General features: G+C 39.9%; 1 protein-coding gene across 1 annotated transcript in view; it reads left to right on the forward strand.

The window, feature by feature from the left end:
• The window catches only part of LOC141811163 (phospholipid-transporting ATPase ABCA1), a 262,749-nt gene that overhangs the window by 226,928 nt on the left and 23,381 nt on the right, over window positions 1-12,440 (forward strand). The window contains exons 45-48 of the mRNA XM_074699107.1: window positions 4,297-4,438; window positions 7,129-7,263; window positions 10,211-10,314; window positions 11,467-11,559. Coding sequence (XP_074555208.1) covers window positions 4,297-4,438; window positions 7,129-7,263; window positions 10,211-10,314; window positions 11,467-11,559 — 474 coding nt within the window. The remainder of the gene's footprint in view (window positions 1-4,296; window positions 4,439-7,128; window positions 7,264-10,210; window positions 10,315-11,466; window positions 11,560-12,440) is intronic.

The raw sequence follows: 12,440 nt of genomic DNA on the forward strand, positions 1-12,440 counted from the left end.
TCTGTAACACAGATTTCTTTCCTCCATCCCTTCCAACTCCAAGTCTTTGTTTTTTTTTGTTTTTTTCGATAACTCTTATACATTCTGGCTCACGTCTCTGCCTTTTTCAACTTTTGCTTCTCTCATGTCTCCTCACTGCAATATTCTCAGCAATGCTGGAGACTCTGCTCTCCCCATCTTCTCGCCTCTTTCACATATTTCATTCCTTTTCACATCCTCAGCCCTGTACCTTGCTATGCTTTTGTCTCTGCCTCACAGAATCAGTCACAAGAAATCTTTGTACATGCCAGAAAAATACATTGACACCAGCGGTAAAAGACTCAGGCACCTGAGCAAGCGAGCGCTTGTTCCTTCTTTATTTTTAGGGACAAACAACTCAGCAGCACGGCGGAGCCTGGTCGGGTTTAAGCTCTGGTTGGTTACGCACCAGAGTGGATGCTATAGGTGTTCATTTATACATCTGCTAATTGACTTTGTGTTCGACAAAGAACAAAAGCTGAATAGATCAAGGCCTAACACAGCAGCGTTAATGTTGATTAATGCAACGAGAGGAGATCAAAGATGGATCCCAGGGACCTTGAGGGGAAACAATACGCTGAAAAGAGAACGAAAAAAAAAAAAGATGTATAAACATTCGCTCTTCTGTTTTTAGCTTATTAGGCTTCCTTTCAGTGTCATGAAGAAGGATCGGCAGAAGCTCTCAAAAGTCTCCTCTCGACATTTATGTTGCTTATCTAAGACTGTGTTTAAGAGCTCTCATGGAGAACAAGTTCAGAAAAGCTGATAACAACCTGACGTAGTTCATCAGGAGCCTCCTGTTGGCAAAGATTCACAACAAACTGACAGTAACAGTTGACTTAATTAAAATTGTATTAGATGGATCTAAAGTTAGTTCTGTGTGTAGGGTCTCTTCTCTTTACATAGCTCTAATATGAAGCTTCAACCAGCTGGTGTTAATCTGAGTACAGTCAAAGTAAACGGTACATCCACCAGCTCTTCTACACATCACTTATCAACATCACACAGCACATCAACTCGTGTTAGAGTCATGAAAGTAGGAATGCTCCAACACGGACCCTGGCATCAGGTGTTGGTGTATCGTGTCCCTAAAAGCCGGACAGTGGCAATCTAGGCAACCAGCTCTATGCCATTTTTTTTTCACTGATACCTCTGGCTACTTGATTTGAAGTGTTACCTCTGTTGGCCTTTCTTTGTTTTTTTTTGCCGCAATACCAGTCTACAGGGCATAAAAGTTAACAACTAAAAAGAACTTCTTGACATTCTGAAGCACTTTTTTGGTGAAAAAAAACATTCAAAATTTTAAAGTTTAAATAGGTTTCTTCAATAGTTCTATACTTCTTTTTTTTTTGCCTTTTACCGGAAATGTTACCAGTTTAGGGCCTGCTGGTTATTATTTAAATCTGGTATCCCTGTTGGTTGATATCCAAAGCCCAGGTAACGGTCTTAGTATTGGAAACAGAAAAGTTGGATCTTTGCGTCCCAAGTTGAAAACACATTTAATGACTGTAGGAGCAACAATTCATCTGGTGTCAGTAGCATAGTGCTTTTCTAGTCTGTATGACCACTCAAAGCACTCCTCAGTGCTGATCTCTTTCACCAAACCACACCACATCCACACACTGATGGCAAATACTTCTATTCTTTATCATGGGGGACCATCAGGTTTTGGCCATCGCACTCATACCTGTTCACACACCACTGACCAATAGTAAGAGCAGTTTGAGGATTCGTTGTTTAGCTCAAGAACATTTCGACACGTTGACTGCAGGTGCTAGATTTAAACCCTCATCCTTCTGACTAACAGGCGCCAACTCTACCACTGAGCCAAAGCCGTCCACAGGAATCAGCTGTTTGGTATTAACCAAACACACATTTCCTTACCTGTTGTGCAAAGTTTAGTTTTGGAGTGGCAAAATGGTAAAATGTTAAGTTGTCATTTTTAAATTCATTTTAATTTATCTAGCAGCTTTTGCATATTCAGAAACACAGCCCAAAGTGTTTCACAAAAGAACAGAGAGAAAAAATAACAGCAGCAGTTGAGAAGCGGAAGTACAGCAACAAGGGATGTTAAAGGATGAGTTTGGTTTATACAGCAGTAGAACAAAATACTCACCCAGAAGGTTTTACTGATCCAAGCGGTGCTTCGGGAGATATTTAGATCCAAAACCGTGCAGCGGACGTCCGTATAATAGACAGCGCCGCTCCTAAAACTGCATTAATTGTCCAAAAACTCATGTTTTTCACCAATATTCCATCATGGTCCGCTCCAGGTTAGTCCTCTGCTGCAGTCTGTGTCACTCCAGACAGCGCTGTGTGGCTGTAATGACCTCTGAACTGACGAAGACTTTGTTTACGATTGCTCTTCCGCGCATGCGCAGTGCGGCTCATTGTTTCAGGGGAAGACGGCAGGCTACATGACGACGTGCAGAGGGGCAATCGTAAACAAAGTCTTCGTCAGTTCAGAGGTCAGTACAGCCACACAGCACTGTCTGGAGTGACACAGACTGCAGCTGAGGACTAACCTGGAGCGGACCATGATGGAATATTGGTGAAAAACATGAGTTTTTGGACAATTAATGCAGTTTTAGGAGCGTGCTGTGTATGCCCCGATGGATCCCATCATACGGACATCCGCTGCACAATTTTGGATCTAAATATCTCCCAAAGCACTGCTTGGATCAGGAAAACCTTCTGGGTGAGTATTTTGTTCTACTTCATTCTATAAACAATGTAAAAGCTGTATAAACCGAACTTATCCTTTAAGAAAGTCAACTTCAATGTTTAATAGACAGTTAAATGTAGCTTTGTAGGGCTCTCACCTCGTGATATCCTTTGTGGTACTTATATTTATACAATATTTACAGGTAATGGATCATCTTATATTTACAGAAATAGGTGCCATAGCGTTAGCATTATAGCAAAATTTATCACATCTCAAGTAAAAAAAAGAAACGAGAAAACAATATTTCACTTACTTTCACAACTTTTTTGTGTCAGTTGGGATAACAGCCTGTTAGAAAACTTTTAAAGCTGACCACTTACTGCTTTTATTGTGATGTGGCATTTATATTCATGTTCTTGCTTCTGCCACCAACCTGCCACCACCAGAGGATAGTCTTATGAAATATGTTAATGTAGAAACAAAAAGTACAGTTAATTCAAAATGATAACATGAGATAAATACTATAGAATGATCAAATAAACAGTGATAAAGAAACTGTGGGACTAAGTAAAACACCCAGAGAGCTTTGGGGCATAAAAACAGAGAGCTTTCTGGTCAGTGTTTGTGGGAGAGACACCAGAAACATTTTAAGAGAAGCTTTTAAGGACCTTGATGATCTCACTGGAACATAAACTGAAATTAGATCTGCAATTTACAGAGGAGTAAGGCTGTGTAGAGTCTAAAAAACAAGTAAAAGAAACTCAAACTCAACTCCGGCGGTTGAGTTTTGAACAAGTTACAGAGATGTTTTATTGGCAAACCTGTAAAATGTGAGTTTTCAGTGACAGAAACATGAGCTAAAGGTTTGTTCATTGATTGACTCCAGTGTCAGCTCAGTAGCATCCTCCTAAAGGCTGCACACCCTCTTCTTATCATGAAGCTCAAGTGGGTTTGATATAAAACAAATGATAAGTCAGGTTCTCAGTTTACTTTGGCTTTGTTGAGATCCAGCAGCCTCCAGACAAATAATAACACATTTAGCGTCCCATGGGTTTACCATTGCTCCTGGAAAATAACATTTGAAGGTTAAAACTGGTTCAATATTGCCTTTAAATAAAACAAAACAGCCCTGAAAGAAAAGAAAAAAACAATCGACGATGATATTTGTTGTATCTGGTGGTGAAAGTATTGAAACTGTGGACTCTGAATGTCTGCAATGAGTTTCTTTGGAGGATACATACTGTTGTGCCTGAAACCAAATGTTTTTTTCTTTCATTGCTCATTCCTCTTGTTTTCTGAGGCCAGAAAGTTTGAGGACACAAGTAAAGAGTGAACTGAAAAACTCCACTGCTCCACATTAGTTTGGCACAGTTTCAAAAATGGACATGGCGCTGATTTTCCCTCTAATCAATCTATCGTCAATATTACATCAATCTTCCAAGTAAATCCATTCATTTTGCAGCACAACCGTCTGCTTTCCAGCCTTCAGACTGTTTTCATCATGCATTTGGAATCACTCTCTGTCTTTTAAGGCTTCACATAAACCTTTAGATCTACAACCTCAAACATTCATGATGTCCATTGTCAAATCTTTATAATCTTCTCTCTCCCAGCATACGCACAGAAATGAGGAGCGTGCACCAGAACTTGGGTTATTGTCCCCAGTTTGATGCCATCGATGACCTGCTGAACGGGCGAGAGCATCTGGAGTTTTACGCCAGGTTACGAGGGGTACCAGAGAAAGAGGTCACTGAGGTAACTATAGTGTTTGTTCTCTTAACTGAAAATGGAGCAGAATGAGGATTTTTCTGGGTTCTGTTAATTGTACATTTGTTGTCCTGAAACAATAACTATCAGTGGGATTTAGTGTAAAAACAAGTCTATATTGAGAGCAAAAGCAAAAGAACACTGTCTACAGACACAACTGTAAGCTGTATCTGATGACAGATAACCTCAGATATGATTTAAATCAAAGATTTTATTGGACATTCTGACCTTTCTTGATGATGAGTCTCTACTGCAATATATAAAGCAGAGGTCTCCAACAGGTAGCCTGCAAGCTACTGGCAGGCTCTCAGTGAGTAGCTTATAAAGAACATGTAAAAAAAAAATGATAGAAGAATAAGGCAGAAAATATGAAGAATTGACAAACGCCCAAAAAAGAACAAAGAAAAAGAAAAGAAAAACAGACGAACAAACAAACTACAAGGCCCTGGTTGACAGTGTGCAGTGTCAAAACTATGAAATGTAAGCCTATAGTAAAGTGCTGATCATGTACCTGGCAAAAAACAACAAAAAGGGGGGGAATAGAAGTAGCTTCCTACTTGTTTTATTGTTGAAAGTAGCTCTCATCCTCTAAAATGTTGGAGACCCCTTTCATAAGGACTTCCTGGAATACATCAAGAATAACTGTTTTTTTGCCTCATTTTGCACAATTTCCCCTACAACATTAACCTAACAAAGGTTGCATTATTTTTTTCTGCATCATGACACTTAGTACAGCAAATATAGGCCTATTCATTGCAAGGGATTCACTCAGAATCTCTTCAGACCATGCCACTGAAGTCTGCCAAAGTGAAGCCACATTTAGCACAATTTACAGTGAAACTGAGACTCACCAGAAACAGATGAGCAGGAGCGCTAGTAACGCGATGTAATCAATGAAGCACTATTTTGCTTTCAGGTCATCATACGTGTGTTGTCCTGAAAAAGCAAACATGTATCTGTAAGTAGGGATGGGTACCTTTCATATTTGAAACGATACAGTACCGATGTACGGTACCTGGCAATTGGTATCGGTACTGAACGGTACCAATTTTCTGTACTTTTTTGTGTTTGTGTAGTAAAAAATGTCATTTTTTAAATAATAAAATGTATTTTTTTTTTTTATTTAACATATTTCTTCTTCAATATATAACCTTGTAATGGTGTGTTCATGTCCAGCATGGAAAATCGCCTACTGTTCCACTCCCTCACAGTCACAAGGATGCATTTAGGTACCTAAACATGGTACCTTTTGATTTTATGTGAATTGGTACCCAGTACCCTGTACTTTTGATGGAATTTGGTCTGTACCTATAAAAGAACCTAATTCTGTACATTTAAGTTTGGAAATACAGTCTATATGAAGAGCAAAAGCAGGCAGAACATGCTCGAGAAACAACTCCCCTTTGTACTTATCTGATGGTGGTTGATTTTGGATTTAAATAAAAGATTTCATTGAGATTTATGAAAATGATGATCCTGAAACTCTAACTCCAATCAGAGATAAAAAATATATCTAAACTTCCTTGAATGCATCAGAATTGTTCCACCCTCATTTGACAAACATCTCCTTGTGAGATGGACTCAACAAAGGTTGCGTTGGCACTTTTTAGAAATCTGCAATAATTAAATCATTTCCTAAACTTTGTCACATTTATTGAAAGGGAAAACTCTTGGGTTTATGCCACTATAGTGATCCAGAGTTCAGCCTCTGTGACAGTTTACAGTGAAACTTAGACTTAGCGGAAAAAGAAATGATGGTATCTTTTTTGCATAAGTACCTCAAACACTAATTTTCAATTTGTCTTTGATGCACACAGTAACTAGCTCTTACCTGGAAGGTGTTAGCCGCTAACACCTGGCCAGCATATCCTCATCAAACAACTGCTGATGGGATCTGAGGGTTTTTCTGCATTAACTATAAATTTTATTCTCTGTCAAAGTGTTTTTCCCTTTATTTTCACCATCAATATCCTTTCCAAGCAGAATGCATGTAGGGCAAGCTGAAGTACACGTCAAATTGATAGATAACCTCTATAGGCAAAACCATACATAATGAAAAAATGCCCAGTGGTGGAGAGAACAGCAGCTGCGGGTTGTGGCTCTACATAATTCACCTTGCCCAGTGGTGCGGCCGGCCCTGTGCGGCCTCCCTGCACTCTCCCTCTTTCTCCAGCAGCGAGATCAAAAGAGGAAGGGGCTGGCAGGGACCATAGGCCCTCAGACCCGGCGCCAGGGCTTTGATCTCCTCGTTTCAGTGTATAGGGACCCAGTGCTGCGCTGCTAGAATAACTTAATTTCACTGAGACGTATTGTGATGGTGTTTTTTCTTTTTTTTTGGTGGCTTCTTATTCAAAGCCGAAGATAAATGTGCGGTGAAATGATTGTTAAACCAAACATGTCCTTTTGACTAAGGAGAGAGCACATATTGTTCCTGATTACTGATGTCTGACTTAATGTTGTTGAAGCAGCAAGGAGAATGGCAGATTACTTCAGCAGCTTGTGATTAAGGTCTTACAGTGATGCCAGCTGTCTTGTCTTGTCCTTGAAAACCACAGAGCATAAATACATTAGAGATCCAAACCAAAATACCATCACTCATGGAGGCTTTGATGACGGCTGTTTGAACACTTTTGCGGATGCCATAAACAGTTTGGTCACTTTGATTCCTCTCTTCAAAGGTTGCCGAATGGGGGATCCAGAAACTGGGGCTCGTCAAATATTCCAACAAGTCAGCAGGAACATACAGCGGCGGGAACAAACGCAAACTTTCCACAGCGATCGCTCTGATTGGATGTCCTCCTGTGATTTTCCTGGTGAGATACATCTTTGCTGCTCAGTTGTACATGGAGGAAATGTGATATCCTGCTGTTTTGTGAAGACTTAACAGTGTAATACTTTAGATCAATATTGATGCTGCGCAGATGTTGGGATAAAAGCACACCAGTTTTTAGGAGAGACTCTGCAAAGACGATAGTGTATAGGAATGTGGTGTAATGTACTCCTAAAAAACGGAGAGCAAGAAAAATTTGGGATCAATCATGTGAATCTCTGCTGAATTTCCCAAAGGCTTTAAACCACATTACCCGTGGATAAGGAGGATGTATTTTTCAGGGGTCACTCACTGGTCATGTTTTAATTAATTTTTACCCTAGAAGAACCAATTCCTTTAGAGGAGCAGATAGCACACAAAGCTGTGTTTGCATGCATTAAAAACCCATTCATTAGGACTTAAGACTGAGTGCAAATGCATTTTCACCCTGATAGAAGATTAATGGAGGCATGCCTCCAAATACACTGCTTCACATGTCTTCAGTTAAGCTGCTTTAATGTGCATTTGAAGGCTGTGTCCTTTTTGCTATGAGGGACAAACTTTAATTACTAATAGTGCCTCAGGGCTCTCTAAAGGGGTTAACCTAAGTATGTCTATTAATCTAAATAATGTCAAATCTTTTCATTTTCATATATCTCACCCACCACTTCCCACAGTTGAATAAAAAAGAAATAAAGTCTCATATTGATACATTTTAATGGCGGTTTATGCAATTAAAAAAGCTGTAATAAATGCGTATTTCTGCATGATTCAAAGCCATCCATCAGATTATGCTGCTAATAGCAGTTTAATAAGCAATCCATCAGGTAATGAGTAATCCATAATGAATTACATTTACAAAATAATCTTTCCAAACGGTTCTGTTTACTGGCTCAGTGTTCAGCCCATCGAGCTTTGAGGTACTGGCATAATGTATCGTCAGTTTCATTGTTGTCTGCTAGCCCGGGGAGCCCAGGAAGCCTTGAGGCAGTGCCATGCAGGGTCTGCACAGGGATACATTGGGCACAGTGATGGAAATAGCCTTTGGGATTTGTAGGCCTCTGCGAGTGAGGGAGAAGCAGTCCTGGAACGAAACCAGCCAATGGACTGAGTACTGTCACTCTCTAATCAGGCATGGGCAGACGAGCCCCGAGGAAAGAGAAACAGCAAGTCACTGGGACTCTGTGATTGTGATAGTGTATGTGTTGTGCTGTTTTAGGGAATATTACAGCATGTCTCTCCATTTTTCAGAAATACACAGAATATACCTGGGTCTGTCTGTGTTTTTATAGTCCCTATATTTCTCCCCTGTATATATGTCTCTCTTTAGCTCATACATGTGACATTAATAAATTAACACATGCCGTTTATGGGGCTGTCTAATAAAGTGTATGAAATGTATGTATAGAGGGATTATCAGTCTACGTCATCATACAGATACACACACATCTTGAGCGCAGAAGCAGTGCTGAGCTACATTCATTCAGATGAGATAATGTTTTTTTAAACACTTAATTCAACCTGTTAGCAGCATCAAAATGTTTGGTTGTTCAGTGGCCAGTTGTCAGAAACAATATTACTTAACAGAGGCAATATCTATCAAGTTGATGGTTACAGAGCGACAGCCACAGTGGCTGGTGAGCAAAAAAGTTAATGTCAAATATAGACGGTAAAAGCTAATGTTTTGTTAGCTGGTCAGTCAGTTGGTTTGCTGGCTGGATGGTTTTTCAAATTCAAATTTGAAAAAAAAAAAAAGAAAAAAAAAACTTTATTCAGCCAAAAGGGACAAACAATGTAAACAACTGTTGGCAAAGGTTAGAGAGAAACAATTGTTGGTTGGTTGGTTAATTGGTTTATAAGGTAGGTGGATGGCAATTAGGAGAGTTTGTTGGCCGGTTGGTTTGATGGTTGTCAGGCTGAATGACAGGTTTGTTGATTGGATGGTTGATTGATTCGTTGGATGGTTGAATGGAATGTTGAAAGGTTGGTTGATTCCCTGGATGGAATGATGGTTGGTTGGTTTGATGGTTGTGTAACTGTCCTCCTTACTTGTTTTAACGCACGTAGATTGACAGCCAGCCAAACTCCAATTCAGTGATGATGTGTCAGGTCTCCGTTGAACTTGGTTTGTTCATCATTACTCAATTGAGAGTGAGAACAATAACAAAGGAAAAATAATGCAAGCAATAGCATGATGCTAAAATAAGTTCTCAAAGTCCATTTTCTGTTTACTAGTGTTTCAAAGTGATATTAATGCTAAGCTAACTGTGCTAATGGCTAAGCTAATTACTAAGCTAATAGCTAAGCTCCCTACTAACCAACCTATAGGTATTATTTAGCTCCATGCTAAGCAAAATGCTAGGCTAACACTAAGCTACAAAGTCTTACACAACAACAGCAAAGTAGCAAGCTAAGCACCAAGATAAACTAAACTGAATGCTAAACAAGCAAGTCCAAATTCTCAAAAACAATACTGCGCAAAACCAGTACTTCCTGATCCTTTTGATAGAGTTTCCTTTTCCTGGTTCGTTTGGATGATGTTGTACTTCCTGTTACATTTCTTAAAGGCCAACAGGCGGTACTATTGTGTCCAATGACAGAACAGGTTGGATGGTTTGTTGGTTGGTTGATTGGATTTTTGGTTCACTGCTAGTCTCCTCAACACTCATTACTGGACTTTGGTGTCTGTAAGTTGTCAAAGTGTTGGTTAATAGAAATCATTTACCTGGCTAAATATAATTGCAAACAATTACAGTAAAACAACTTATAAATCAAAGACGACAATAAACGTAAAGTGTTTTTTGGAAACCTTTGATAAACACGCATCACATAGATAAAAGATGTGGACCACACAGGAGTCCCATGAGAGATTTTTTTTTTCCTTGTACATTTTCCAAGGCCACGCTAATAAGTACAACAGGAACAGTTTAAAGTGGTTGTTTTTATTTCAGGATGAGCCCACCACTGGGATGGACCCCAAAGCACGCCGCTTCCTGTGGGACTGCATCCTGAGTATCATCAAAGAGGGACGCTCAGTTATCCTCACATCACACAGGTGCCACAAATCCTTCCATTTATTCAGACAGATTCACCTGCTAATATGATGTCAAAATATTTTGCCTGCTCAGCTGGGAGAGCACATCAACCGTAAAATGAACATGAGTGGTAAATATTGCAATTATAATTGATTGGAGTTGCACTTTATTTGGGAGGTATTGTTTCCTGCGTGGCAGTTAATATTGGCTGGCAGAAAAACACCGGCTGCTATAAAGCTTTCATGAAGCGTGAGGGCATATTGACTGCCTGGCGCCGTCTTTTTTGCTCCATGAAAAAAGAAACTGTCAATATCAGTGCTGGAGACTTTTCATTATCCAACACTTCCTGGAGGAAAGTTAGCTTTCCTAACTTTTTCCTCTGAAGTGTTGACTGGATATGGTTTAAAGTGAAGAGAAAAGAATTAAAAGCCTCGTTTTTTTGTGAAGCTTAAAACTTGATGGCCCAAATCGATATGGCGCATTTAGCAATTCACATGCCTCACAATTCCACCATTTCCCAAATTGCCCAGGCATTTGAATCGCTTGTGTTCCTGGCAGAGCCTGTGAATAATCTCTGCTGCCGTTTCATTTGGAATAGATTATTCTCATTACATGTTTTCCCTTCATGGAGAAATAAAAGCATTTGTTGTTGTCCCAGGCAATGTGGCTAAGCCGCATCCAATCGTCCATGGCATGACCAGGTGCTTGTGTTTTGTTAAGTGGCAGATTCACCAGGTTTTACAAAGTCATAATCCTAATTGCACCATTCCTCAGAAAGGCTTCACAGGTTTCGCCTCAACTACAAATGACTCCTGCTCCAGCCCTGCTCTGAAAGAGAAAAAATGGGATGATAAGAGCTACAGATGGTCCCTTCCTCCCCCTCTAATTACCAAATTTGTCGTCCTTTTGATGTGTCATTGTAGACATTTAAACATGCTCTGAACTAAACTTTAACTGTGAAAGAAAGAAGAAGGCCACAAGAAATCTTTATTGAACAGGAACCAGTCACCTAGCCTCCAATGAATGCATCTATAGAGGAAATCTAGGAGGACAAACATGAACCAAGGCCACATAGACCTGCTTTGAGAAGACAACTGCGTCATTTATGTACATAAAAGCACTGAAGCATCTCGTCTGGTTGCTTTTGTTCACATCCTACGTTTTTCTTTCAGCATGGAGGAGTGTGAGGCACTGTGCACACGCATGGCCATTATGGTTAATGGGCGCTTCAAGTGTTTCGGGAGCATCCAGCATCTGAAGAACAGGTAAGTGTCCTTCAGTACCTACAACGTTTTTAAGGAGAAACGCAAAAGTATTGTTTCATTTCGGCCTCGCATTTACACAGAAACGGCGTTTTAGCTGACGTAAAACGCAAACTTTTGGAAACGGCCTCGGTTTCAGTGGAAATGCTGAAGTCATGCTTCACTTTGCGCAAGAGCATACAACAATACTGTTGTTACGATTGTCACGAACTACCATGTTGTGCTTGTGCTGCTGAATCTGCTGACTGTCTCTCAACAAAATAGTCGTCTGCTGCTCCACTTCTGCTCTTAGCACTCACCAATACACCAGATGATTGGCTCAACTCTACTTCAACAGAGATCTACCAAAAGCGTCTTCTATACAAAACAGTTAAAGCGCCAACTACAGGCCTTTTTTCACAGCATTTTAACATTTTCAGATGAAACGTTGTCGTTTGAACGGGGCCTTTGACCACAGGTGGAATAAAAAGCAAAAAAATCTCTGGAGCTCTTAAAATTTAGATGAAAGAACTTCCTGTCTCCCGCTGAGGTGCTATATATAAATAACATAAGACCTCATCAGTAACAGAAACCCACTTTAGTTTTAATACAGTTCCAGACTTTTAACGTTTTTCTTGGAAAAAGGAAAGTTGAGGAAAAAAGCTGCTGCCCAAAAAAAATACCCACAGGCCAAGTGTGCACCAGCACAACCTGCTCTTGCTAAGGATGGGGTGTGAGATTTGTAGCTCTGATCATGAAACCAGTTATCTTAGCATCAAGATTGAAAAAAAAAGCCATAAAACTAACCCTACATTTGTATACACTTTGCCTTTTATGGCTAGTTGCAGATTTTTAAATCCAGGTTAAAGACTCATCATTTTAATATATTCTCTTTAACTCTGCAC

The sequence above is a fragment of the Halichoeres trimaculatus genome, unplaced genomic scaffold (genome assembly GCF_033239565.1).
Source record: "Halichoeres trimaculatus isolate MK-OKI-2021-1 unplaced genomic scaffold, fHalTri1.1 fHalTri1_scaffold_22, whole genome shotgun sequence".
Lineage (NCBI taxonomy): Eukaryota > Metazoa > Chordata > Actinopteri > Labriformes > Labridae > Halichoeres > Halichoeres trimaculatus.